Source organism: Lepus europaeus, chromosome 11, assembly GCF_033115175.1.
Source record: "Lepus europaeus isolate LE1 chromosome 11, mLepTim1.pri, whole genome shotgun sequence".
Taxonomy (NCBI): Eukaryota; Metazoa; Chordata; class Mammalia; order Lagomorpha; family Leporidae; genus Lepus; species Lepus europaeus.
The window spans coordinates 109890623-109917271 of NC_084837.1; the positions used below are offsets into that span (position 1 = coordinate 109890623).

General features: G+C 52.6%; 1 protein-coding gene across 1 annotated transcript; it reads right to left on the reverse strand.

Moving 5' to 3' along the window:
• Positions 1 to 16148: 16148 nt before the first annotated feature.
• Positions 16149 to 26400, reverse strand: MINAR1 (membrane integral NOTCH2 associated receptor 1). Its single transcript, XM_062204852.1, has 3 exons — positions 24112 to 26400; positions 21335 to 21589; positions 16149 to 16346 (listed from the first exon to the last, which is right to left on the reverse strand). The coding sequence occupies exons 1-3, from the start codon at positions 26398 to 26400 to the stop codon at positions 16149 to 16151; spliced, it is 2742 nt and encodes a 913-aa protein (XP_062060836.1).
• Positions 26401 to 26649: the final 249 nt, after the last annotated feature.

A 26649-nucleotide genomic window follows, 5' to 3' on the forward strand; every position in this document is an offset into this window, starting at 1 on the left:
GTTATTTCAAAGCTATGCATCTGTGGAGAACACTTAGAAAAGTGGATCAAAATATTTTTAAAATGTCATAGATGGTATCAGAAAGCTGACAACAGAGGACTTGCTAAGGTAATAGAAGAAAAAAAGGATGCATAAAAGAGGCCCAAGCCCAACATTCAGGACCAATGTTATCACCAAAGCAGTTGCAGAATCTTAACATGTAGCCAGGACAGGTACAGGGCAGGAGGGGCTACGCGTGTCTGCAGGCTCCCTCCTGGGCTCACGAGAAGAAAAGTTAACTGGGAACGGACCAGCTCATGAGCCTTGAAGAATGCCTGTGAACCAAACCAATCTCCCGTTAGCTTAGAGGGCCCTTCCCCTACCCTGGCTGCCTCTCAGAAGGAGAAAATTTGAGGAAGACAATCTCAGCCTGATCTTACAATCATCACTCTAAGTTTACATATGCAAAATCCAGTCTCTTTGTAAATAAAAGGATATCTAAAGTTGCTTTTTGAAAAGCTTTATTTATTTATTTGGAAGTCAGAGTTGAAGAGGGAGAGGGAGAGATGGAGAGATTTTTCCATCTATTGGTTCAATCCCCAGATGGCCATGGGATGCCAGCCTCACAGGTGGCGGCTTTACTTGCTCCACCACGGCACCAGCCTCTTCAAGTTATATTTTTTAATCTATAAGAAAAAGAGTCAATAAAAGAAAACTAACAGGATCACAAACATTAAGTAGGAGAAAGTGTGATGTAAGCAGACTAAAATCAGACAATGTGGATTTTAAGGAAAGGAGCATGAGAAGTTAAAACAAATATTTTCTGATGAACTAAAGGTCAAACCACCAACAGCAATTATGCATCGCTATGCACTTTTTTGCATAATCTAAGAGTATACAGGTACTTTAAAGTAACCATCAAGAAAGGAATTAAAAGATAAGTTTATTTTGATGTGAAAAATTAGTTTGGGACTCTCGGAGAGTTTGCTCATAATATGCATTTCCACAAAGTTGTTTTTGAAATGTTCTCATTTCAAACAAAAATGGATAGAAATAACATGTTTAAAATGAAATGAGAGGGGCTGGTGCTGTGGCATAGCGGATAAAGCCACTGCCTGCTGTGCCAGCATCCCAAACGGGTGCCGGTTTGAGTCCTGGCTGCTACACTTCCAATCCAGCTCTCTGTTATGGCCTGGGAAAGCAGTAGAAGATGGCCCAAGTCTTTGGTCCTTTGCACCCGTGTAGGAGACCCGGAAGAAGCTCCTGGCTCCTGGCTTTGGATCGGCGCAGCTCTGGCCGTTGCGGCCATTTGGGGAGTGAACCAGCGGATGGAAGACCTCTCTCTCTCTCTCTCTCTCTGCCTCTCCTCTCTCTGTGTAACTCTGTCTTTAAAGTAAATAAATAAATATTTTTTTAAAATGAAGTGAGAAAGAGCACATTTATAGTAGAAAATGTTAGCACATCTCTTTGAAATTGTTTGGATAAGTAGACAAGGAAAAAATCCGTAAGGAAACAGAGGACTTGAATAGCCGCATTGTTTCAGTTACAGAAATCAATAGGCGTTGACCCTTGAGAGACCGACAGCTGAGGGAGCCTGTGGTTCTCCAGTTTATGGCCTTGAAGAAGTTTCTCGGCCTGAGCACAGGGAACAGGAATTCTGGGCGGAACCCAGCAGCATCCTGGGTAAGGAGACATACTGAGAGAGTCCCAGAGGAACAAGCTACTGAGACTTCTCAGAGTAGAACGATGGGGAAATAGAATCCCACAGAGAAAGAACCCACAGATGTGCAGGTGCCCTGGAGCAGCAAGGCTGGGAACAGAGGTGTCGGAGCGAACAGTATCCAGTCCCCAGCAGCGCCCGGAGCAGTGTCTGTCCCCTGAGAGGAATGCTGGCATTTATTTGGAAACAAATTAACTGTTTTTGAATAACTTTGGCCGAATAAGGACAGGACCAACAATGAAAACACAATGTAGCAAAATTTGTAGGACGCTACAAACCCAGTACTTGGAGGAAAATGTATAGCACTAGAACACCTGTATTCAAAAATAGGAGGACTCTTAAATTAGTGACCTTAACTTCCACCTTAAAAAGCAAGAGAGGGAGGAGTAAATAAACCCTAGGTGAACAGAGGAAAGGGCGTGATGAAAATCGCGGGAAATCAATGAAACAGAAAGCAGAGACACAATAGGGAAAAATCAGCAAACTCCAAAGCTGGGTAAATGAAATGGCAGACCCTTCAGGAGAAAGAGATTAGCTCATTAGAATTATTTTTGAATATTTTATTAACAGTAATTTTACATATTTATGGAGTATAGAGTGATTTCTTTGTGCCCTTGAAGGCATTTAAACTTCAAGAGTTAATTTTTTTTAAGATTTATATTTGTTATTTTACTTGAAAGTCAGAGTTACACAGAGAGAGGAGAGGCAAAGAGAGAGAGAGAGAGAGAGAGAGAGAGAGGTCTTCAATCCGCTGGTTCACTCCCCAGTTGGCTGCAACGGGTGGAACTGTGCCGATCTGAAGCCAGGAGCCAGGAGTTTCTCCCAGGTCTCCCACGTGGCTGCGGGGCCCAAGGACCTGGGCCATCTTCCACTGCTTTCCCAAGCCACAGCAGAGAGCTGGATTGGAAGTGGAGCAGCCAGATCTCAAACCAGCACCCATATGGGATGCTGGCGCTCCAGCCCAGGGAGTTATTTTTTTTTTTTACATTTTGCCATATTCACTTCATATGTATGTTTTATATCCATAATGTTACTTTCTCCTTGAAAACAGGCACACTGATATCACATACTGTGAGCAAACAAAGTCATGTTGTCATGTTGATGGAATAGTTCAGTGAAGACAATATTTATAGCTATCTATATGCCAAGTTATATGACACCCACACAGTTTTGAGGCTCTATATATTAATTTCTACCTATGAAAGAAAACACAATATTTGTCTTTTCTCTGTCTGGCTTATTTCACTTAGTATAATGATCTCCAGTTCCTTCATTTTGTTGCAAACATGAGGATTTCATTCGTTTTGAACAATATGCCACCATGTATTTATACCACATTTATTTGTATCTGCTATTTCCATAACCTCAGTGACTTCTGATTTATTTCTATGGAATTATTTCTTCTTGCTGTAGGTCACATATTTTTGCCCATGTTTTCCTGCTTCTTCACACATCTGGAAAATTGCGTTAGGTGTTTGACTTTGTAAATGTTACATCATTCAGTATCTACATTATGTTGGTGTCCCTTAAAAAGCAATAAAGTTTGGGCTGGCATTGGGGTGCAGCGGGTAAAGCCACAGCCTGCAAATGCCCGCTTCGCTTATCAGAGCACTGCGCCGCGTCCCATCCAGCTCCCTGCTAATGCGCCTAGAAAAGCAGCAGGTGTTGGCCCAAGCACTTGGACCCCTGCACCCATGTGGGAGACCCGGATGGAGTTCCAGGCTGCTTGGCTTTGGCCTGGCCCAGCCCTGGCTGTTGTGATCATTTGGGCAGTGAATCAGCATAGAAGACCTCTCTCTCTCTCTCTCTCTCTCTCTCTCTCTCTGTCTCTCTCTCTCTCTCTCTCTCTCTCTCTCTGTCACTCTGCCTTTTAAATAAATAAAATAAATCTTTTTTAAATAAAATCTTTTTTTAAATAAAAGAGTGTTGAAGTTTGCTCACCAAGTAATTAAATTACTGTGGATCATCTTGGTTTTGCTGGAGGCTCATTTAGGACAATTTCTGAGTGCTCTTTTTCTAAGTTCCCTTAGCCACCCTAGCATTAAGGCAGGGCCCCTGTGTCATCTCTTATGAATGTCCTGGAAATTCTGTGACATGAACCCCCCAGGGTGGATGGGATCAGAAGTCCCCATTGTCCTTGTGAGCCCCTGACACTTGTCCGGGAGGAGTTCTCTGTCCTGTCTTGGGCAGGGATCCCTGGAGCATGGGCTGCTCAGTATTCAGGCGAGGACTCAACGTCTGTGTTTGCAGATTCGTGGGGCTCTGTTAGCGCACGGCTCCCTGCCCCCAGGACTGGGTCCTACTCAAGCTGCCAGCTCTCCATGAACTCTGACCTCCTCGGAGTCCCCTGTCCCTGCACCCCCCTCTAGCAAGAGCCTCCAGACCAAAACTGGGGAGACCAGAGAGCTCGTCTGCCACTCCCTTTCAGACACCACCACTCTGTGCTTTCCCTGGTGCCAACATCAGAAGACAGCGATTCCATTTCTTTCAGATGTTTGCTCCAGTTTTCTGGAATTTTCTCACTGGGGAGCAGGGCTGTTGCTAGTTTTTCTGTCACAGGCGGAAGTCCATGTTGAGGGATTTCTATGACGTAGTCGTATTCATCAATACAGTTCTTTATAATTTCCTTGGTGTCATGCTTCAGAAAAAGTCTTTATATTTACTTATATTTTCTGCCAGTACCTTAATGGCTTCCTATTTTTTAACATGAAATTCTTTCACCCATGTAGAATTTATTTTGGTGAAAAATGTAAGGCTTCCGTCTCGCTTTTCACAAATGGTCAGCCAATTGTGCTAATCCAATTTCCTAAATAATCCGTCCTCCCCATAGAGGTGTCAAATCCTCTCCTGTCTGCCTAAATGTACATGTAATTGCTTCTCTATCTGGGTTTTTTATTTCGCTCAAATTGGCCGTTGCCAGAGCAGTGTAGGAAAGTTATCCTGAGTTCCCATATACAGACTTACAAGTTAATTGTTAGCCCCTCCTCCATAGAAGCCAAGTGCTCAACACTTGGCAAGTTCCTCAACACAAGAGCCCCGGTCTCTTCGGTAGTGAACGGAAGCAATGACCTTGCATTATGTCCACACCACCCCTAAAGCTCAGAGCTCCCACGGGACACCAATATGCTTTCTGTGTAGACATCTCCGAGGACCGGGCTGCCTGCACCGCTTTCTCTGCATGGAGTAGCATTCTCCTGTTGTGTTCCTGGTCGACCCTCACTCATCCCGCAAGGAGCAGAGATCAAGGTCATTGTCTGTGACGCTTTTCTGGATTCCCCAGAGTCCCGGAACCGGCTTCTCACCCACCCACTTGCACTCCCATCTGACTGTGGTGTAATTGGTCATTTACCCATCCGTCTCCTGTGGCCCACTTGAAACTGCTGGAGAAAGAAGCTGTGATTTTTCCGTTCTCTGGCCACAATGTAATGCACACTTGGTAGGTGCTCACTGGACATCAGTTGATACACAGGTGGGTGGATGGGTGTGTGGGTGCTGGGCTGAGCTCACCACCCATCTCACAGCCCTCCTGGGCTGGCCATCTGCACTCATGACCTCCCCTCTGGAACGAAAGAAAAGCAGCTCACGTTTGCTGAGTAATTATTGTGAGCCACATGCTTTGTAAATGGATTTGCATTTAATCCTCTCAACACCGGATGAGATCGGGGTTAGCACAGAGACGCTGAGACCTGATCAGCCTTGCATAGAAAGTGGCAGATTCCCAAGCCCAGCACATCTGTCTGATTTCAAGGACCCTGCCCTTCCACGTCCTCCTGTGGACCTCTGGATTGCAAACCAAGTAAGCCAGAGCCCACACCCCACCACCTCCTGGATCAGCCACTCACTCTCTGGGCTCCTCTGCACCTGGTATCCCCATGAAGTGACTTGTGCTGGAACCAGCCAGGACTGAGCCTGCCGGCACCCATCTCCTTGGCCATTCCTCCCCTTGGAAAGCACAGTAAAAGCTCCTGCCCTCTCTGCCTCCTGGCCAACCCCACTGCATCCCCAGGTGCCACCCCCCAACCCAGCCTGGCATGTCCCCCTCTCCCAGGAACCATCTTTTCAATGGTTATCACCTCCCGGTCTGTTGGTCTGATTGGATTTCACATTTTCTATTCGTGCTCTCTCTTTTAAAGCAGGTTTTGAATCAGATTAACAAGACCCGGCCATGGAGTCTTAGCCACAGCCTCTACTTTCTCAATTGCAAAATGGCAACCATTACCATTTTTGCTTCTTCTTAATAGTGGTTGGGGGTGAAGTCCTGGGTCTCCTGACACGTGCTGAGTGCCCACAGGGATTCAGGGCTGTGAGTGTGATATTACTGCTGCGCATTCTGCACTCACAAAGTATTCACCATGGTGCAATGCATAAGCCAGGAGTGGACAGGGCACAGCCGTGGGCAATGACAAGCCATTAAGACCACTTCTCCATGCATTTTCTAGTCATCCCAACACAAAGTAAGGCCCCTGGCACTCCAAAGGAGTATGGATCTCTTTGGGAAAGGCCAGGAGTAGAAGTTAGCCTGTTGAGGTGGATTCGTTCTGAGAGGAGGAGCGCAGTGGGGGCAAGAGGTGCAGAGTCACCACACAGACCCTGGGAGCCGGGTGAAAGCAGAGCAGCTGGCAGACTCATTTATTTCAGTTGGTACAGCAGCTTATATAGCCGAGGCAGCCAATCTGGTCAAGGGGCTGTTTATGCCCTAACCAATCACAGCCTGTTGCCAGGCAGTTTCCGAAGCCATCCAATCACAGCCTTTTGCCAGGCAGTTTCTGTTGCCAGCAGCCATCTTGGCATGGCCTTCTCATTCCACCACATTAGCCCACCTTTGGAGCTGAGGGAGCCATTGTGTTAGACAATTGGCCGAACCAGATCAGCAGAACTCACAGTGTGGTGGACTGCACAGATGGCTGGAGGCTGGGAAGTCACGTGGTGGCCCTCCTCCCTCGGTGGCAGAGTAGAGGCCAAGTGCGAATAAGGTGTGGGGCAGTGTTGCTCAAGGTGGGACTCCAGCCCAAGGCAAAAGTCAGGAAGGGGAAAGTGGTGACAACAAAACTGTAGGAGCACGCACCGATGCACAGAGGCCATGTGACCAAGACCATTCTCCACCTGAGTGTTCTAGGAGCCGGACTCAGCCTAGCAGGTAGCACGGTGGCTGGGGATGTGTGTTGTGGACAGAGAATGGTGATTTCTAGGAATCCGGATCCTCTGCACCCAACAGAGCTCCCAGGAGCATACCAGGCTGCTCTCCCAGAGCTGGGCTGGGTTGGCAAATGCCACGTTGTTCCTGCGGGTCAATGCTGGTTCAGTTTCCCAGCTGTGCCGAGATTCAGTGTGTACCCACTGCGTGCCAGCCTTGGTGTGGAAGGGCGTGGTCTTCCAACATGGTGTGACAGCAACAGCCAAAGGGTGTGGGGAAACATCCTTGACCTGCTTAGTGGAAGAAGAAGGTCAAGGACTCATGTGCGGTCAGTGATTCCCAAGCTTAAGCATACATCAGAACCACCCAGAGGGCTGCGGCTCTCACAGCCCCGCCTCCTGTAGATGTTCGGATGCAGTAGGTCCAGAGTGAGAGCTGCCTGAGAGTTTGCATCTCTAATGTGCTCTTAACCTAACCAACACTGGGCTACTAATTACTATTAAGTAGCTATTGCCCATCGGCACCAGGCTTCTCCCTCTTGAGCAAAGGTGTTTTTTTTTTTTTTCCAGCCCATCAATCTCAGACATAGCTTTGTGACTTCACGATGAAACATGAATGCAAGGGTCCTGTGTCAAGAGTCAGGGTGCATTTCTGCCTTCTCACTTGTCTGCTCTGTCAGGAGACGAGCCTGTCCCATGGGTGGGGTGGGCGGCTGCTTCACCCTGGGTCCTGGAACGAAGAGGAGAGGAAGCCGCACTGTGTCTGACCCACAGAGAACATGCCACATGGGAAGTAAATCTTTGTCATTGTAGCCAGTTGAGATTTGGTGACTTCTCCTTGAAGCAGCAAACCATGGCCTGGACCGACTGGCCCAGAAGTCCTCCTAGAGAGAAGGATGCCAGGCGAGAGTCTTGGAGGCGAATTTTTTAGACAGAGGAGAGGCAGAGGCAACACGCTCGCTCTCTGGGGTCTACAGCCTGGAGAGCAGCAGGGGAGCTGGCCGAGAGCCCAACATTGAGTCTCACAGAGAAGAGTGAGCAGAGTAAACAATAATGCACTGTGCATCTCGACACAGCTAGGAGAGAGGATTCTGCATGTCCTCCCCCCGAGGAAGTGACAAAGGCTTCAGGTGATAACGGATGTGCCAACTGCCCTGATTCCAGCACCACAGAAAACACACCTGATTGAAGACATCACACTGGACCTCGTCAATATGGACTATTGATTGTTATACGTTAGTCAAAAATATCAGAGACCAAAATGACTTCATCCTGCAGGGCCCAGATGGGAAAAAAATGTAGCCTGTCCAAAACAGAGCCCTGGGTACCATTGCCCATCCCCCCTGCCGTCCCTTCCAAACTGTTCGCCAAGAAATTAAGTAACACCATCACTCACCTGTTCCTGGAGCCACGCATGGGGAAGGCTTTCTTAATCAATTTGTCTGAGACCCTCCCTGTCTCATCAATGGGTCCAGGTTGCACCTGCAAACACAAGTTCAGCTCCACTGTCTCATCCGGGTCCTCGGTTCCTGCCACCACCTGCTGACTGCTCGCCCTGTCTCCACCCTCAGTTCCCCTTCCTCAGCTCCCCATGCTGCAGCCAGAGGGATCTGTTAAAAATATAAATGCGGATTACGTCATGTCCCGGCTTGCAACCTTCTGAAGTCTTCCAGTTCTATTTAAAATAAAACCTCACCTCCTTCATGCAGCCAGCAAGGTCTTAGATAATCTCATCCTGCCTACGTCACTGCTGTCTCCTCATATGTTCCTGGGCTGCTTCACTAAATTCAGGCCACGGCAGCCTTCTTCCTTGTCTTCATTCCCACCTCAGGACCTTTGCACACAGGTACCTTCTGCTAAAATGCGCTTCCTCAGTGGTCCACCCGCCATCTCCCAGAAGCGTTTCCTGGCTATCCTGACTCAAGCCGTGCTTCGACTCCCCTCCATATTCCTTGTTCTTCCATTTCTTTCTTTCCCTTCATTGCACCCCACCCATTGCTGATTGAAATTATTTGCTGACTTGACTGTCATCTGCATACCCATTAGAATGGAAGTTCCAGGGCAGTGGATCTGAGATGATTTTCACTCATTCATGTGTCCCCTCATTCATTCACTCAACAAGCATTTATGAAGCCTGCAGTATGGACAAGGCATCGCCAGTTCTAGGGACACGGCAGGCAGCGATACTCCAGCATCCAACCTCTGCTTTACCTGTTCTAGTTGCTCAGTTGACTAAACAAACAAATGAATAAATCAAGGGTAGGAAATAAACAGAATCAGAAAGAAGTACATAGACCCCATCGTCGCTGCTGATGGTAAAAGTGACCTTCACTGGAAAGCAACACAATGCTAATTTAGACTGGCGGAGACATGCAGATCCAATCACATTGGCCCAGAGAAAATGAGCAGAGAAAGGCTCCCTCACTGGGACTTCTGGAATTATGCAAGAATCATTAAAATGTGGAACATGGCTGGGAGTAACCAGCATGAACGTACCAGGGACATTTCTTCTATTAGTGGGGTGACGACTCAGTAACTTATTAGCCATAATGTATGAAGTGCTTTCCTTGACAAATGAAAGGAAACTGTATTTGCAATTAACTACTCTCGCACGGCTGAGTCCTAACAATAACTTTATGTGCAGAATCTAATGAATCTGTCAGGAATTCTCAAAAACTGCAGCATCTGGAAGTCAGCTTTAAGAGAGCACAGAGGCTTTGCGTGCAAGGCACGGTGCTCCAAGGGCTGAAAATGCATTCCCTGGTTCCGGCCAGAAACCCAGATGGTCTCCTCTCCTTTTCACCTTTCGGCATTTTTGTCAGGTACCATGGCATCGCTTCTATGGGAGGTCGCCGGCACCCCCTCCTCCTTCCATCATCAGGACTAATGAAGACAGAAACTAGATGCAGGTGCAGCAGAACCTCCCCCATTCAGACTCGCTCGGGGAGAGCCAGGAGGAGCTGTTTCCAACCTGAATTCCAGAGCACCAGGAAATGATGTTCACTTGTATAAAAAATATATTCACTAACGTGAAGGGAGTTGACCAAGCATTGACATTCGCTGGTACTCGGAGGGGAAAGCTGAATTAATGACAGATTAAAATGCCTTACAATAGCATATTGCCTACTGACTTGTCCTCGTCACGAGGATACATATTTTTCCCTACAAGATGACTTAGACATTGTTTTCTTAATTCAGTATTTCAGAGCATACAGGCAAAATGCAAGCTAGAAGCAGTCCAGCCAAACACAAATTTTGAATCTGTGGGTCTGAATTAATATTTTATTGTAAAACTGAAAAGCATTCTGATACTCACCATTGTACAAGTACGGTAGCCCTAGCATTCCATGATCGCGTCAAAGATTTCCTTCTGGCTGGGGATGTCAGGATTTTAATTGCTTTTTGCAATGTGCGGTGACTCATGCCTAAAGTAATCACCTTTCTTTAATGGCTCTAGCGGAAAAGCCAGTGACATTTGTGAATGGCAAGAGGGATAAAACAGAGGCAGACACCCCCTCTCTTCGTCATCCTCCACGACACGAGTTCACAGGCGAGAAATGTGCTAAAGCCCAAGTCAGCTCCTGCGTGTGCACTTCATGGTCAAGGAATCGCCTTAGGGGTGGATGTTGACATCAGAGAAGATGAGCACATTGATGGAGCACAGTACAAGGCCCAGAAACTCACACAGGTGTTCAACAGTTTGTGTCAACGGAGAGAGACGATCTTTCTGAAGGGTGCTTGTAGATAGATAACCAAGGGGCGGAAGCCCATCTTAACCCCTACCTCACATCACACACAAGGAAGAATTCCAGAAGCACAGACCTAACTGGACGAAATCACAGAGCCTCTTCGTGACCCTGGAGTCTCTAAAGATTTATTTAAAATAACCCAAATGGTCCCATATAATGGGAAAAAAAACCATAAATTTTCATATTAAGATAAAAATGGGGGCTGGCGCTGTGGCGTAGAGGGTAAAGCCGCTGCCTGCATTGCCGGCATCCCATATGGGTGCCGGTTCTAGTCCCAGCTGCTCCTCTTCTTATCCAGCTCTCTGTTATGATCTAGAAAAGCAGTAGATGATGGTCCAAGTCCTTGGGCCCCTGCACCTCTGTGGGAAGACCCCAAAGAAACTCCTGGCTCCTGGCTTCGGATCAGTGCAGCTCCGGCTGTTGTGGCCATCTGGGGAGTGAACCAGTGGATGGAAGACCTCTCTCTCTATCTCTCTCTGTCTCTCCTCTCTCTGTGTAACTCTGACTTTCAAATAAATAATCTTTTTAAAAACACACACACACAATGAGATACATCTACACACAACAGCAAAATGGCTAAAATGAAAGACAGACAATACCACTTGTTGAAATCACGGCGGGGAAACTGGGCCTATGAAATAAATGACTGATGAGAGTGCATTGAAGGAACTATGTTAAGGACTGAAGTTTTGGGCAGAGCTTATGCATGTCTCACAACCCAGGAGTTTTATTCTTAGGCGTATGTGTTACAGAGATGAACACGTACAAGGGTGTACTTCGAAAAGTTCATGGGAGAACTGAATTAAAAGTTAAGGTTATTTTGGTGCAAAATAAATCCATGTGTCATTTCTTCATCACATGCCTTTTCCACAGACTTCTGGAAGATCCCACAAAGGGTTACTGAAAGACAGCTACTGGAATAGTCAGCTGGAAGGACCTGGCCGGTCCCCTGAATGGTAGAATGGGCACATGAAGTGGGGTGCACTTACAATGAGTTAGTAACGTAGGAAGGAGAAAACTACAACCACCCCTAACCACATGGGTATCCCGCCGGCTGTCTTAGACACCAGAGAGTCTGCTGTGTGTAGCATAAAGCTCAAAGAGAGGCCAAAGTAACTCACCCTTAGGGGTCTGGATAGGATTTTCCTCTGCAGGGTTTTAACCAGAAGGGGGCATAAGAATCCTTTTGGGCTGCTGGAATGTTCTGTGGTTTTGCTCTAGGTGCTGATGGCATCAAATGGCTCCATTTGCAAAACACCATCAAGCCCGACACTTGGGCTGCACACAGAAGACTGAACACGCCACACTTTACGGGAGAATGAAGTAGCACAGCAGGATATTTTTCTGTATTTTCCGTTTATTTACGATTATATTTTGAAGAGGCAGATTTTACATGATAGCTTCAAACCAACCATTGTACATTAACCAAATTGTACACAAGCCATTTGAAAAAAGATCTAAAAATGTGCTTCGTTATTGGTATTATATAACATTTATCAAGCACCAAGAGTGTGCTAAGAGCTGTACAGAACACACGTAGAAAAGACACAGTCCTGCTTCCATGGATCCCCACTGCTTAAGGGTCTTACACACAGCCTCACCTTGCATTTCACACTCTGTTATTCATAAGGCATAAATAAGTAAGTTTGTTGCATTTCTCTTTGTTAGTTAAGAAATATCTAATACCCTTCCCGCCAACCGCCAACCGTCATACCAACCATGACTCTCAGCTGTGCCTTGAAATGCAAATGTCCATAGCACAACAGACAGGATATATGGATTTGGTATTCACACGATCGACCACGATATTCTTGTGGGTTGATTATAAGAGGAAGCGCATTGAAGCTCCGCTTTCCCAAATGCCTCTGTACCACTGCGTGGAGTCTTTCACGGTGACGGAGCTGTTTCCTTTTCAGCCAACCAACCAAAAGAGGTGCTACTGCTCTTGTCTTGATAAACGGGGAGCAAAAACAGTGTCGTGATTCCACAAGAGGGGATCAGACCTAGGGCCAGGATACTCAGAGCCGTGACTGAACCAGCCCGTCAGATACCAATCACGGAGCTGCGAGCTATAAAGTACTAACGGCTTACGATCAGGAGGTCTTGGGTGATGTAAGTATGATTTGCTGAACTGTCTCTGCAATTTAAAGAAGGGAGGGCTGGTGTAAAATGTCTGAGAGCTGAGCGCTGGGAAATTTGCTTTTCTGCCAGGCTGTGTTCAGACCAAATTCAGATTGGGAAACAGGAGGAAATGATTCTAAATTGAATCACCGGCTAAGGAATTTGATTTCAAAATAATGCCTTCGGTCATAACTGAATTGGATTGTATGCTTTAAAAATGTAAGTGAGGGGCTGGCATTGTGGCTGGGAAAGCCGCCGCCTGCAACGCCGGCATCCCAGTTCATCTCTTGGCTGCTCCACTTCCGATCCAGCTCCCTGCTAAAGGCCTGCAAAAGGCAGTGGAAGATGACCCAAGCGTTTGGGCCCCTGCCACCCTGTGAGAGATCCTGGCTCCTGGCTTTGGCCTGGCCCAGTGCAGGCCGTTGAGGTCATCGGGGAAGTGAACCAGCAGATGGAAAATCAATCTCTCGGCCAGTGCCGCGGCTCACTAGGCTAATCCTCCACCTTGCGGCACCAGCACACCGGGTTCTAGTCCCGGCCGGGATGCCGGATTCTGTCCTGGTTGCCCCTCTTCCAGGCCAGCTCTCTGCTATGGCCCAGGAGTACAGTGGAGGATGGCCCAAGTGCTTGGGCCCTGCACCCCATGGGAGACCAGGAGAAGCACCTGGCTCCTGGCTTCGGATCAGCGCACTGCGCCGGCCGCAGCTCGCCGGCTGCGCCGGCCATTGGAGGGCGAACCAATGGCAAAAAGGAAGACCTTTCTCTCTGTCTCTCTCACTGTCCACTCTGCCTGTCACAAAAAAAAAAAAAAAATCAATCTCTCTCTCTCTCTCTCTCCCTTTCTATATCTCTGAGTTTCAAATAAATAAAGTCTTTTAAAAATATAAGTAGAAGAAGATGAATTTTGATAAGGTACAGGAAATTGTACCTTACATAAAAATGCCAGAGAGAGCAGTAGAAGATGGCACCCAAAACAAGTGATAAACAGGACGGTCCCTGTGCCACCTGCAGGGAGCTCACTGTAGAAGGTGGGCGTAGATGTCTCCGCCCTAGCCAGACCTGCTCCACTCTGCAAGCTGAGGGACACGAGAACCAGGGGAGGTCCAGTGAGCTTGGAGTTGACTGCAAGACAGCATCAACCATGAACTTCGAATGACCTCAAGACTCCAACCATCCATTAGCTTCAAGCCGTGGGGAAGGTCTGTAACCTCCATGTCGGACCTGGCACCACTGGGGAGAGGGTGACCCCTTTCCAGAGAACATCACCTTACCTTTGGCCTTCACGGTCCGGTTTCCTGGGCTGGGAGCAGGTATGGACGTTTCCATCATGTGACAACGACACTGAGTTGTATTTTAAAGCTGCACTGGACTTGGAGCAGGACAGAATGTCTCTGGCTGCCTCCCCAGATTCAAAAACTGCAGAAGATTCTGTGGTCCTTCCGTCTCTGGCTTGAGGCGGGGCTTACAGCCACACCCTCACTATGTAGCTAGGTAGGCACAGGGCCCAAACAGGGCCCACTGGGAACAGACTCACCCAAGGGCAGTGCTGAAAGTGTTTTGGTCCAGCCCCCGTGATCCTACCTGTCGAGCGGAAGAGTCCGGTTGGGATTGGGATTTGACATGGTCTCTCTTATCCTGGGCAAGTACCCATCAGCTCTTCCGCACGCAACAGAGCAAGAGGCTAAGAACTACCGTGGCTGATGCTCTGGCAGCTTAACCTGTGGCACAGAGGGGCACGGAGGGATCCGAACGTGGTGTGGGGGCTTATCCTCTTTGGAGTGAGAGCAACAGCCTTGTCGAAAGCGCCCAGCCCAAGACAGAGCACCAAAAGGCGGAAACTCTGACAACAGACCAAAGATTTCATTTTCAATGATATATCCTCAGTTTTCCACACTAAGGCTTAAGTTTCAGTCACCTGATGGCAAACGCATACAGAAACACGACCACAGAAACGGCTAACACAGAAGGGCTCTAGAGACAACTCCTCCCTCATTTGCTAACATCACAGAATTTACTGATGACCCCTTAGTGGCGAGCAATAGAATCTGACACGGCAAGCTAAGCAGTACTCAGAATGTTCGTAGGACGGACGCTGGAGTCCTATTGCTTTAAAAATGGAGGTGCTTCCCAAGCCCCACGCACAGGAATCCATAACACCTCCCGCAGGGACCGCTGTCAGGGCCCAAGTTTATTTGCTTTCCACACTGCCAGCAGAAGAGTTTTAGGCGACTAGTTTCTGTCCATCATTCTCCTCTTTAGCCTGGATGATGCGTCCATCCGTCCGGTCCTATCAAAGCACCACTCCGCAGGGGGACTGAGCTCAAACTCCCGGGAATTTGCAACAGCTTCATGGACACTGGCGACACCTCGCTCTCGATCATTGAACAGAAAAGACAAGAGACACTGGCATTTAGATAGACATCTAGATAGATAACTGGTTAAATAGAGAATATTTTTTGCACTGCTGACAAGTCTTCAGGACGGTGGAGTACACGTTGAGAAGGTCTCAGTGCCTTCATCTTACGATGGAAGGGGCTTCGGCCACGGACAGAGGCTGGTTAGGGGCACGCGGAAACCACGGGGACAGTTAGAACGTCAGTGTGGCCGCTGTCTGCACTCTTCAAGGCACAAGGACAAGTCCCAAAGTCGTCATCTCCGGTGTGAGCGGAGCCTCTGGCACCAGCAGGAGCCAGGAAATCCAGGCGTGCAGCCACACCCCAAAGCACGGACGGGAGAGCCTCCGGGGGTGGCCATGATCCTCCAGCGTTGACCTTGTGACCAGGAGCTCCCCAGTGGCCGGGGAGGGGCGGGTCTCCCGGCCTGAACACCTGGACCCCATGTGCACGGGAAGCACACACGACGAACCCAGTTGGGCGGTCCCACTCCTTGCTGCCTCGGGACGAGGAGGAAGCTTCAGGATGTTTCCAGAAGGATCTGCAAGGACTCAGACGTGTCCGTCGTGCTGAGAGCAGAAAGCCCTTGGTAAGAGTCAGCGGAGAAGCAGCAGTCAGCCGGGGGCCACGCCCTGCCCCTGCCCCAGCAACGAACACGGACTTTAAGGAAAAGAGAGTTCCTCTCACCTCGCTGTCTCCCCAAGCTTCTTTGAAAGACACAGCTATTAAATACCTCCCGTGTAACTTACTCCCCACCAAGAAAGCTCACCAAACGAGAAAGGGTGAGGTCAGCCTCCCCCTTCTTTCTCCGCTTGGGCTCTTCCATTCGGAGTCACCCACAGTCCGCTACACTCTTTCATTGGGAAGAGATATTGCACTTCTAAAAACTGCTGCATCAGCATGTGATTAAGTCAGAGCTAATAGGTAGGTTTCTCCGGAGAAGGTGTAGATGGCTACCTTCAGCGTTGTCGGGACTTGGGGTGCCATCTCCACATCCACACACCGTGGCCTCGCCGCCGAGAGGAGCCGGATGCAGCTGGGGCGTCCACGGGCTCAGGATTTCATCGTGCAGATGGGGACGACGATGACCAGGATGACGGTGCACGCGGCGGCGGTGATCAGAGCTGCTAACTTGCAGACCTTGGCTCGCCGGAATTCAGCCTCCTTCCGTTTTAATAGCGAATCGTACCCTGGAGTATAAATATCCTCCATCCAATATTCTAAGTTGTTGGGATTTAGAGATTCTTGCGTCTAAAAGCAGAGAGAAGACGGGAGAGACAGAGTGAACGCCCGAAGCCAGGGCGACGACACTGTGTAACAATCGTCACTCACGAAGCACCCGTGTGGCTTGCCACGGACAGAGGTGACCACGCTCGCGACCCTGCCCCACCAGCCCTGGGCTCCACAAGCCACAGAACACAAGCCCCTCCCTAGCTGCAAATGGCACGCTGGTTTTTTTGACACCGAGCGATCGAAGATCTTCTGACTGTGAAAGCGAAGTGGGGCTGAGACACACAGGACTCTGAAGGCCAAGGCCGGCCGCCCCTCCCTCCACCCAAAGGAGTCACCAGAAACTGTTCTCACCCCCAGGCAGTAAGGACAAGCCTGCTGGAAGGCAGGCTAACCGACCATCCCTTTCTCGGAGAAAATCAAAGGCAACTCCAAGATAAGGGGTTCAAACAAAACACAAGATGTTTCCATGTCAAACATTTTGTCTGGGCAAGCACAGGCCACAGCTCAAAGTCACGGTCTACAGACCTGGGACCGGTCAGCCCCACACGCCAGGCCTGTCTGAACCACAACTCTCAACTTGGTGCAGCTTCTGCCAAAGACAGAGCCCCCACGGACACGGCTCCCAGGCTCCCTGAGATGAGACAGATGCCTGCAGGAAGACCGATGGCCGCAACCCACTCCCATGGTGTAGGCACGGCTCTGTCTCGGGGCTCTGTCTCGGGGCCGGGAAGCGAGGTCGCCTGGGTCTCCGGAATCCCCGTTTGGAAGATCTTTCTTGGATTGCTCATAAATGGAGGCACAGCAAAAATCACACACACAGGAGATCAGAACACCAACCCTGGGCCAGTGCTGTGGCGGAGTGGGTAAAGCCGCCGCCTGCAGCGCCGGCATCCCATACGGGCGCCGGTTCAAGTGCCGGCTGCTCCACTTCCAATCCAGCTCTCTGCTGTGGCCTGGGAAAGCAGTAGAAGATGGCCCAAGGCCTTGGGCTCCTGCACTCATGTGGGAGACCTGGAGAAGCTCCTGGCTCCTGGCTTTGGATCGGCTCAGCTCCAGCTGTTGCGGCTACTTGGGGAGTGAACCAGTGGATGGAAGACCTCTCTCTCCCTCTCTCTCTCTTTGTAACTCTGCATTTCAAATAAATAAATAAATCTTAAAAAAAAAAAAAAAAAACTTCAAAAACTTAAAACAGAAAGCCGCCCTCATCGTCGGTGGATTTCTGGGGCGTCTAACCCAGGCCAGGAGCTTCCTGCCAGTGTTTCACAGCCACGCCCTGCTCTCCTGTGCTGTGCTCTGCACCTGGGGATGCAGACCGGGATGAATGCTTCCAGGGAGCGCCCGTGTGGGGCCAGGCAGTGGGGAGAGAGCCGAGGAAGGATGTATCCCCACGCCCTCCCTGCCGGCTGCCGCCGCTCTGCACTGCCCAGCCCCTATCACGCCCAGGCTTCCAGCACTTCGGTCTCACTTCTCACACACAGACACCTTCCAGATGCAACAGTGCGCAGTGCCTTCTCCCTGCCGGGGGTCCTGGTGGCTCCCTGACTCTGAGCAGCCCCCACCCCAGCTCACACCACTGCAGACAGCAGCCTGCTGAGGCCTCTGCTCCCAGCATCCACCTGCTTCCTGCCGGCATGCTGACAACCCATGTGCTCCTAGGGCTCTAATTATTCACTTATTTTTATTTGACAGGCAGAGAGAAAGAGAGATTGAGTGTTCCCCCATCCACGGGTTCCCTCCCCAAATGCCCAAAACAGCCAAGGCTGGGCTGGGCGGGGGCTGAAGCCCCCCGGAGGCAGGAACTCAATCCAGGTCTCCTATGCGGGCAGCGGGAAGCCGTCTCCTGGGGCCATCACCATCGCCTCGGCACTTGCAGAAAATTGCAATCAGGAGCCAAAGCCGGGAATTGAACCCAGGCACTGGCGTGGGACACAGGCATCGTCTCCAGTGACTTCACCACTGGGCCCAAACCTGCCCCTCCTTGGGTTTTGTTCCCATCCTGTCGCTAAGAATCTTCTAGAACAAGGCTTGGCAGACTGTGGCCTGGCAGGCCAGCTCCAACCTGCCAATCCATCTTGGTACAGTCTTTGAAGGAAGAATGGTTGTTGCATCATTGAATAGCGGGAGAAGATCACTACAACAATATTTCATAAAGTGTGAAAGTGATAGAAAATGCAAACCTCAAGTTTCCAAAAAATCAAGGTTTTACGGGCACGCAGCCGTGCCCATTGGGGGATGAGCCGCCTGCAGCTGCTGTAGCAGCGGCCGGAAGACCCACAGAGTCCAAGCACTGACTCTCCGACCCTTCACAGGAAATGTTTGCTGGCGCCAGCGCGCATCACAGGGCGGCGTTGTAGGACAGAAACAGGGGTTTCCTGGGGTCCCAGGAACTCTGCCAGGACCCCCTCCTCATGCACACAAAATGCTGACGGACTGCTTGTTGACTTTCGCAGGTTCCCTGTGGAGGGCTGGCAGGTGGCACCGGCCGCCAGGGTGCCCATGATAGAAACCGGGCTCTTTACAGAATCCACAGAACGCATATGAGGAAGAAGCCTAGTGTGGGTCTCAAAAAAAAAAAAAAATTGTGGCAAAGGATTCCATGTTCTCACGAACATTTTGAAGTCCCCTGCTACAGGGTGCTCTGTTCAACCACACAGGCTTTGCAAAAATCTCCCTGCTACAGGAACCGGTGCTGGAGTCCTGGCGGTGGGGGGTTGGGTGGGGGGCCTGCCCTGAGTTGCCCTGGGCAGTTCCGGCCACTAAAGCACACGTCTTCACGCTTGGACCACAGCCCCCATCCCCACAGAGCTCCACCCTCTGCAAGGCACTAAGGAACCAGTCTGAGTGAACCAGCAATTGAGTGGATACTCCGCAAAGGAGACCCGCGGGGTGTCGGCCTGCAGCAGTGGGTGAGGGGCCAGGCTCAGGCCGGGGCTGCAGCTGAGATGATCCACTCTCCTCCCCGCTCTGCCACCAGCTGGCCCAGCAGACACACGGGGCAAACGACACATCAGATCCCGTTCCTGCTGCCCTCCGGCTCGGCAGAGGGAAACTGGCATGCTTCCCTCGCTCGCTACACTGTACGACGGGCTAGGGTTCGGCCTGTGAAATAAACTATTTTTTAATTAGTTTTTTCAGTAACTGCAAGCTCCAGTGGCACTGAGTAGCAGGGAGGTAATTGTGAGGTTTCCAGGGACCCCAGCGAGCGTCCTCAGCCATCAACGGCACCTGCCACACCGGCACCTATGCCCACGCCCTCAGGGGGGCACCACAGCTGGCACACTCCACGCTGATGACGGGGGAGCCCGAGGAGATGCTAAACCTGCCCCGAGACAGCCCCAAGGCTCAGCGCAGCCCCCCGCCTTCGCCTTCTGTGCAACCTGAGCTATTTTTACTTTTTTTTTTTTTTTTTGGTAATTGTGTCTTTATGCTTATAGACATTGGCACACGAAGATCGCACCTGTCTGTGAGGCCGAAATCTCCCCCCAGCGTCTTCCGCTAACAGCCAATGAGTCCTTCGATTCATCTCGCTCTTTCAAGGTCATCGCGCATCACTAGCAAAATGCTGGTTATAGCAACCAGTGGAGCCGCCCACCCCTGCCGGCCTTTCTAACTCGCCGGCCCCACGGCAAAGCTGCCCAGGAGCCCACCTGCGGGGGAACCAAACCCTCGTCTACCTTGCTTGCGGCAAGATGACAGAGGGGGGAGCAGCCCCAAGGGGCAAGGGGCTTGCAGCACACACGGCACAGAACACGCATGACGTGGGAGGGACGAGGACAAACCGCACGCTCCGGATGTGGCCCGAGCTGCCCCTTCCTGTAACTGGACCCACGAGAAACAAATGCCATTGCCGACTGGGAGGGTGGAGAGGGAACAGGAGGGGAGGGGCGTGAGACAGCTCGTCCAGAGGCTCAGTGTGGATTCAGGTTCAAGTGCTTCCTGGGGTCTGCAGTTCCCGATGGTCAACTGGTCATACAATTTCCTGCTGTGCAGTCCCCACACCCCATGCCTGGACCTGAGAGGGTGCTGTGCACTGTGCACAGTCGATCAAGTTCAGCATCACCCAGCGCTTTCGTCTTCAGTGCCAGGCACTTTAAACATGCGACTGTCGATTCTCCCAATGACTCTGCACGTTCAGCATTAATACCCCCAGGAATGGGGAAGGGATAGAAGCACAGGCAGGTGAACTCAACGTCCCGGGATTAGAACTCAGCACTATAGGAACTCAAAGTTTTTCTCCTGGCCACACCCCCATCTCCCACAGTCCCCTGGGTTTTTAGAGCAAGGTCATTTTCAGGGAAGTCCTGTCACAGTGACCCCTGCAGGCAGCTCTCTGCCACTGCACCTTATGCTCAGGGTCAACGCTGACATCAGCAGGTGACCGGCACTCCCGAGGGCGGGACCTCACTGCCCACAAGGCCAAGGCCACGGCTGGGGAACAGGTCCTGCCTTTGCTCCCGAGGTGAGGTGGAGACACAGAGAGACGTGATGCGAATGGGACCACGTAGAGCCGCCCACCACGATGAGAGTGTGGCCCCAACCCAGCCCTGCCTCTGCCTGGACAGAGCTCCCGGCGGTGGCTCTTACCTGGGGCTGCTCCGCATGGAAACACAGTCCATAGCTCCCACAAATATGCTTATCCCACGCGCTACACATGGAAGGAGAAATCAGCTCGGATGGCATGAAACAGTTTGGCTCGGGTCTCGTGGGCAAACACTAGAATCTGCGCTTGTAGACAGAGTCTTGAACGCATTGTTAGCAAGTCAACCAGCCCAGAGATACAAGAACAAAGCAAGCCCAAGAGTCCCCGCGTGGACTCCAGCTCCGACTCACTCAAGGTCAAGTTCCGTGGTGGGGGGTGGGGGCGGGGCAGGAGTAGTGGGGGCCCCCGGGGAGTTGGAAGGGGAGGGCTTGGGCTGGTCTAAGCCATCCGTGACCCCTTGCCTGCACCTGCCAGGGCACAGCCCGGCTGCCCCCGCCCGCCCGCCCCAGTGCTGCGAGAGGCTCACCTGCAGGTCCAGGGCCGCGAGCTTGCCCTTGTCGCCCGCGTTCCGTGCGTACTCCTCCACGGTCCACGACGGCTGGCCCCGCTTCACCTCGGCCAGCTCGGTCAGCCGCATGTCCGTGTACAGGGGGTTGCTCTTCATGTGGGCCTTGAGGGAGGCGGGGTAGGGGTGGGGGCTGAACACCTGCTCCACCAGGAAGCCGTCTTTGGGCTGCTTGGGCGGTCGGGGCTGTCGGGGAAGGTCGTACTGTCTGTCAGCCTGCAGAGGGGGAGGGACAGAGAGAAGCGGCACGGATGGGGGGCGGGGGGGTTCCCCAGTGACGCCGGGCCCTGCACACAGCCAGGCGGCAACATGCAGCCGATTGCACACAAACAGGAAGCCTCTCGGCTCCTGCTGATCCCAGTCCTAGCGTGAGCCATGAAGGGGTTGTATAATCCTTACCCCACCATGCCCATCACAAACCCCACCCTCAGTCGCTTGACCCAGGATGCACAGGGGCTCTGGGGTGGGGCTGGGTGCCCCCCTCCCCCAATCCTCCAGCTTCAAAGAGCGTTTGCTTAACTGCTGCTCTTTCACGCCCCTCTGTCGTGACCTGGGCCAGCTCGACCCGTGCATGCTGTTGGCTTGCCGGGAAGGAGGAAGCCAAGCCACAGGGCACGTTCTGGAAACTACTGGGGATTTTCCCCAGGGGTGGGTTGGGGGTGGGAGTCGGGCCCCTTTCAGAGACACCCTCGCAGCCCACAAGATAGGGAAGGCCATGGGTAACCACGCAGGGGGAGGAAGAGGCCTCACCCGCTGACCCCAGGGTCTCTGCCCCAGGGGCCCTGCTCTCAATGAATTCTCAGAACTGGAACTTTCTGGAACTTTCTAACTTCAGGCCATCTGATCTCCACACCCAAGTGTCGTCTCCTCCAGGAACCGCTCCCCGGCCCAGCAAGATGGGGGCGTGGTGCCGACCCCTGGTATCACAGACAGACCCTGGACCTGGAGCTGTGTGTGGGGCCATTGCTGCACCTGCTGGGGCACAGCCCGGTCTCCCCACCCTGCCTGCCTGCCCCAGCTGTCTCCCCCACTGGACAGTGAGTTCCTGGAAAGCAGGGGGTGCCCTGCCGGCCTCTTTGTCCAGCCCAGCAGCACGGAGGTGTCCAGGGGGCAGGGGTCCAGGAAGTGAGACAGGCAGTCTTGTGGGGGCTAGTACCAGGACAACACAACAGAGCGGTAGGAAAAGGAGTCCAGGCCGCACGCCAGAGGGAGTGGCTGTGCCGGCAGGGGAGGAGCCTGCCTGTCAGCAATGCCGGCCCCTGGCTGTTGTCCAGAAACATCCTCTCATGTATTCCCACCCCTAGCCACCAAGGCCGGTGACACAGAATGCAAGAAGAACACGGCAAAACCCAAACAAGGAAATAAGGCTGCCTTCTCGTTTTTTCCTCACTCATCAAAGCTAAGGGCCTTCGAAGAGGCTTCCCTGCCTGGAATCTTTCTGGTCGCTGGTTCCACCCAACACCCAGAGCGCGTGCAGGGCTGCGCAGACAGCGGCGGGGATAAGACCCACGCCAGCCGCTGTAGGAGCAGCCTGGGTCACCGATGGCTGATTGTGTGTCCACCGCCCCGCCCGAGCTGGTGCAGGGCCCGTGCCACCTCACTGCACCTCCTCACTCACACTGGGTCTCAGCTGTTGCCGTCCCCAGTACAGATATGGACACCTGGGTCAGAGAGACTGACCCAGTGTCACACAGCTATGAAGTGGTAGAACCAGGATTTGAACCTGTGCTTGTCCCAAGACGGGAGGGTAAACTGCTGCTCACACCTCTTCCTGCCACTGAGGCGTCTCCCTTCCAGCTCAGCACTCACTCTCCGTACATGAGATATCTACATTTTTAGATTTTTAAAAATTTATGTGGAAGGCAGAGAGACAGAGACCCAGCTTTCATCCACTGGTTCACGCCCTAAACGGCTGCGACAGGCCAGTCTGGGATGGGCCAGGCTGCAGCCAGGAGCCTGGCACTGTAGCCGGGTCACCCCTGTGAGTAAAACAATATGTCCTTAAGTACAGTTTTATGTGCGCTATGTCTGAGCACAGAGAATTCGAGGCTGGGAAAGCACCGGTCCCTGGGAAAGCTGCCAAAGACCAGGAGGCGAGAGGAAGCCTTGAGCCGAAGGTGGGACGGAGCCCAGCACAGAGCGGGCGGCTCAGCCCCAGCTACTGGGGAGCGAATCAGCGGATGGGAGAAGATCTCTGTCTGTCTGTCTGTCTGTCTACCTGATTGCCTCTCTACCTTTCCAATAAATGAATTAAAAGGAAGGAAGGAAGGAAGGAAGGAAGGAAGGAAGGAAGGAAGGAAGGAAGGAAGGAAGGAAGAAAGGAAGGAAACTGGGGCACAACACATTCTTTAAAAGCAGGGTGGGCAATGCCGTGGCATAGGAACGCAGTCCCTGAAGAGGACAGGTCACTCTGCATGCTTAGCAGTCACCTCTGTCGTTACACGGGCTGGGCCCTGCTGCTTCTGAAGGGACAGGAAGACATCCCCGGTGCACCTGCCCGCTCCCGCCCAGCCCCCAACCCTTTGTCGGCAGCATCGCAGCCTACGGTCCTACCAGCTGAGACAACTTGGCGGGACACACAACACTGCACCTGCCACGGCCTTGGTTCTAACAGAGCCTGCCCGCCTGGAATGCCCCCCCCCCCCCCCGTTGCTTAACGGAGCGTGCATGGCTCCGCCTTGTGCCAAGCGCTAGGATCCAGCCGGTGCCCATCGAGGCCAAGTGGAATTTCTATTTACCTCTTTGGATTTCCGATGCCAGTCCTTGTTGTCTGCCGGGCCCGCGTCTTTCCTCTCCTCCCCGCCCAGGCCCGCGCGGTTGGCGTAGGTGATGGTGCGCCAGTCTCTGGGCGAGTTGGAGATGCTGGCAATTTTGGATTCGGTGGCGCTGTTCTCCTCGGTCAAGGACCTGGAGGACGGCCTGGTGAAGAGGCTTTTTTTCAAGGCCTGCACACGCAGGCTCTCACTGTTGCTCCCGCTGGCGTCGGAGCAGCACCACTCAGCGCTGTTCTCCAGGGTGGGTCCGTGGGAGCCGCCGTGCGCCCGGAACCCGCGGGGAGAGGCAGTGTCGTCGGACGGAGCCTCGCTGGTCAGGGAGTTCAGATCCGCCTGCACGTTCACCTTCTCCGGCTGCTGCATTTTCTGGTCCAGTTTGTTGAGTTTGCCCAAGACCTGGGAGATCTCCTCGCGGACTCCGGACAGGGACTCCAGCTTGCGCTCGATCTCGCCGATCCGCAGCACCAGTTTGCACACACTGGTCTTCAGCTCCTCCTCCGAGTGGTGGAGGGCCTTGTCCCCCTTGCCGCCGCCGGGGACCCCGTTGGCCATCTTGGGGCGGTGGCGCTCTGGGGAGCTGTCGCCGTCGGACTTGTGCAGCTGGGACAGGGACCCGGTGCTGTTGTAGCAGGATGAGTGCATCACCCCGGTGGAGCCACTGATGCTCATGTCATCCAGGAATCGGAAGATGTCGCTGATGTCGTCACTGACGATCTCCGAGTCGTCGTCTGAGTGCTTCCTGGCGTGCCTGTCTCCGTACTTGCCCTGCCCAGAGGCGCACAAGTCTTTGGCTTTCTTGGGCTCCAACACGTGCTGCTCCGTCTGGGTGCCCACGCTGCTGGTGTCGGAGCTGAGCTGCCCGCTGGTGCAGCTGATGCTCTTGTCTTTGAACTTTTTGACCGGCTCGTGCTTCTCCAGGTCGACGGGGGATGGGATCTCTTTAGCTTTGAGCCCGTTGGGCTTGGCTGCATAGCTCACCGGGAGAATGGGTGGCTGCTCCTTGGGCGCCAGATAAGCCGGGCGTCTGTCTGGGGCTGGGAAACCGGGCGCCGGGCTGCTTGAATTCTGATAGCACAGCTTCTCCCCGGACGGATTCCGGGTGAAAAAGGACCGCTCGAAATCAGGGACTTCCTCCGTGTTCAGGCTCCAGCTTTTGGCTGGCCACGGGGTCTGCTTGCTGGGCCGCCCCGGGCAGCGCCTGGCCTCCTGGGTCCCCAGCACTGGCGTGGGTCCAAAGTACGTAGAGGCTTGTAGATCATCCAGGCTCTCGTGCTTGACCCGCCGTTTGTCGGGCACGGGGGAATAGCCGGGATTCAGGTACTGGCTGTTGTAGGGCATCTCGAAGCTGTGGTTGAAGAAGAGTGGTTTGTGGGGCTCCTTCCGCCCCGGGGGTTCCCCACACTCCCCCTCCGCTTTGCTGGCAGGGCCCACCAGACTGGGGGAGACGGGCATGAGGTTGTGAAAGTCCTCTTTGAAGATGTTCCTCTTCTGGACACAGGACGGGACCACGAAGGGCTCCTCACCGGAGACGAAGGCGTCCTTGATGCCTTGGCCGATGGACAGCGAGTCCTGGTCGGAGATGGACTCGTTCTCGATGTCCATGGGGAAGTAGGTCCTCTGCATCTCACAGGGCCGCGGGCTGGCCACGGAGTAGGGGGCCAGGGCCTGCAGCCTGTCCAGCGAGGCCGCCCGGTGCTTCCCCTCTTTGCCCACGCCCAGCAGGAAGTTCGGCTCGGAGGCGGGGACGAACTGCGGGCAGTCCTTGCACTCCATCTTGCGGCCCTTGGAGGACTGCCTGGAGGGGTAGCCCCGGCTGAAAGGCCTGTCACTCAGCTCGCAGTTGAGCGACTCACACTCGGCCGCTGTGCACATCTCCACGTCCGACCGGCACGACTCAAACGAAGCCTCCTTCCTGCGTACCTTCTGGCGGCCGCCGGGCAGCTTCTCCTTGGCCACACCGCCATTCATCTGGATGAGGTTGAATATCGTCACGATGTCGGCCGCCACCATGATCTTCTTCGACTGCTGGTTGTTCACGTTGCACTTCATCTTGTCCTTGAAGAGCGTGGCTGGGAAATTGGGGTCAAGGCAAGCCGTGTAGAACAAAACGCTTCTCAGCTTGGCCAGCTGCGTCAGGTCGAACCGGGCGCACAGGGACTTGCACAGGTCCTGATAGGAAACCGTGTTCTGCTTGCTGTCCAGCTCCTCCAAGACCTTCATCAGGAAGAGAGAAGTCTCCTGATTGGCCTCCATGATGGAGAACGTGTGGAGGGCGCGCTGCCTACGCGGGAACTTCCGGGCAGAATCTATAGGGGGGACAGCAAGAGAGAGGGAGGTGGAGAGGAGGATTGTAAACATCACAGGAACACACATAAAGAAGACATTTGCATGACTGACAACCTATCAGGGGGCCGGTGCTGTGGCCTAGCGGTGGCCTGTGGTGCTGCCATCCCATATGGGCACCAGTTCGAGTCCCAGCTGCTCCACTTCCCATCCAGCTCT

Excerpts from the sequence above, each read along its gene's own strand:
- MINAR1 (XM_062204852.1), bottom strand. The coding sequence starts at position 26,400 with ATGGAGGCCAATCAGGAGACTTCTCTCTTCCTGATGAAGGTCTTGGAG. Across the intron at positions 21,590-24,111 it reads GGCATCGGAAATCCAAAGAG|GCTGACAGACAGTACGACCT; the intron begins GTAAATAGAAAT and ends CCCCCTCTGCAG. Across the intron at positions 16,347-21,334 it reads TCGCGGCCCTGGACCTGCAG|ACGCAAGAATCTCTAAATCC; the intron begins GTGAGCCTCTCG and ends CTCTGCTTTTAG.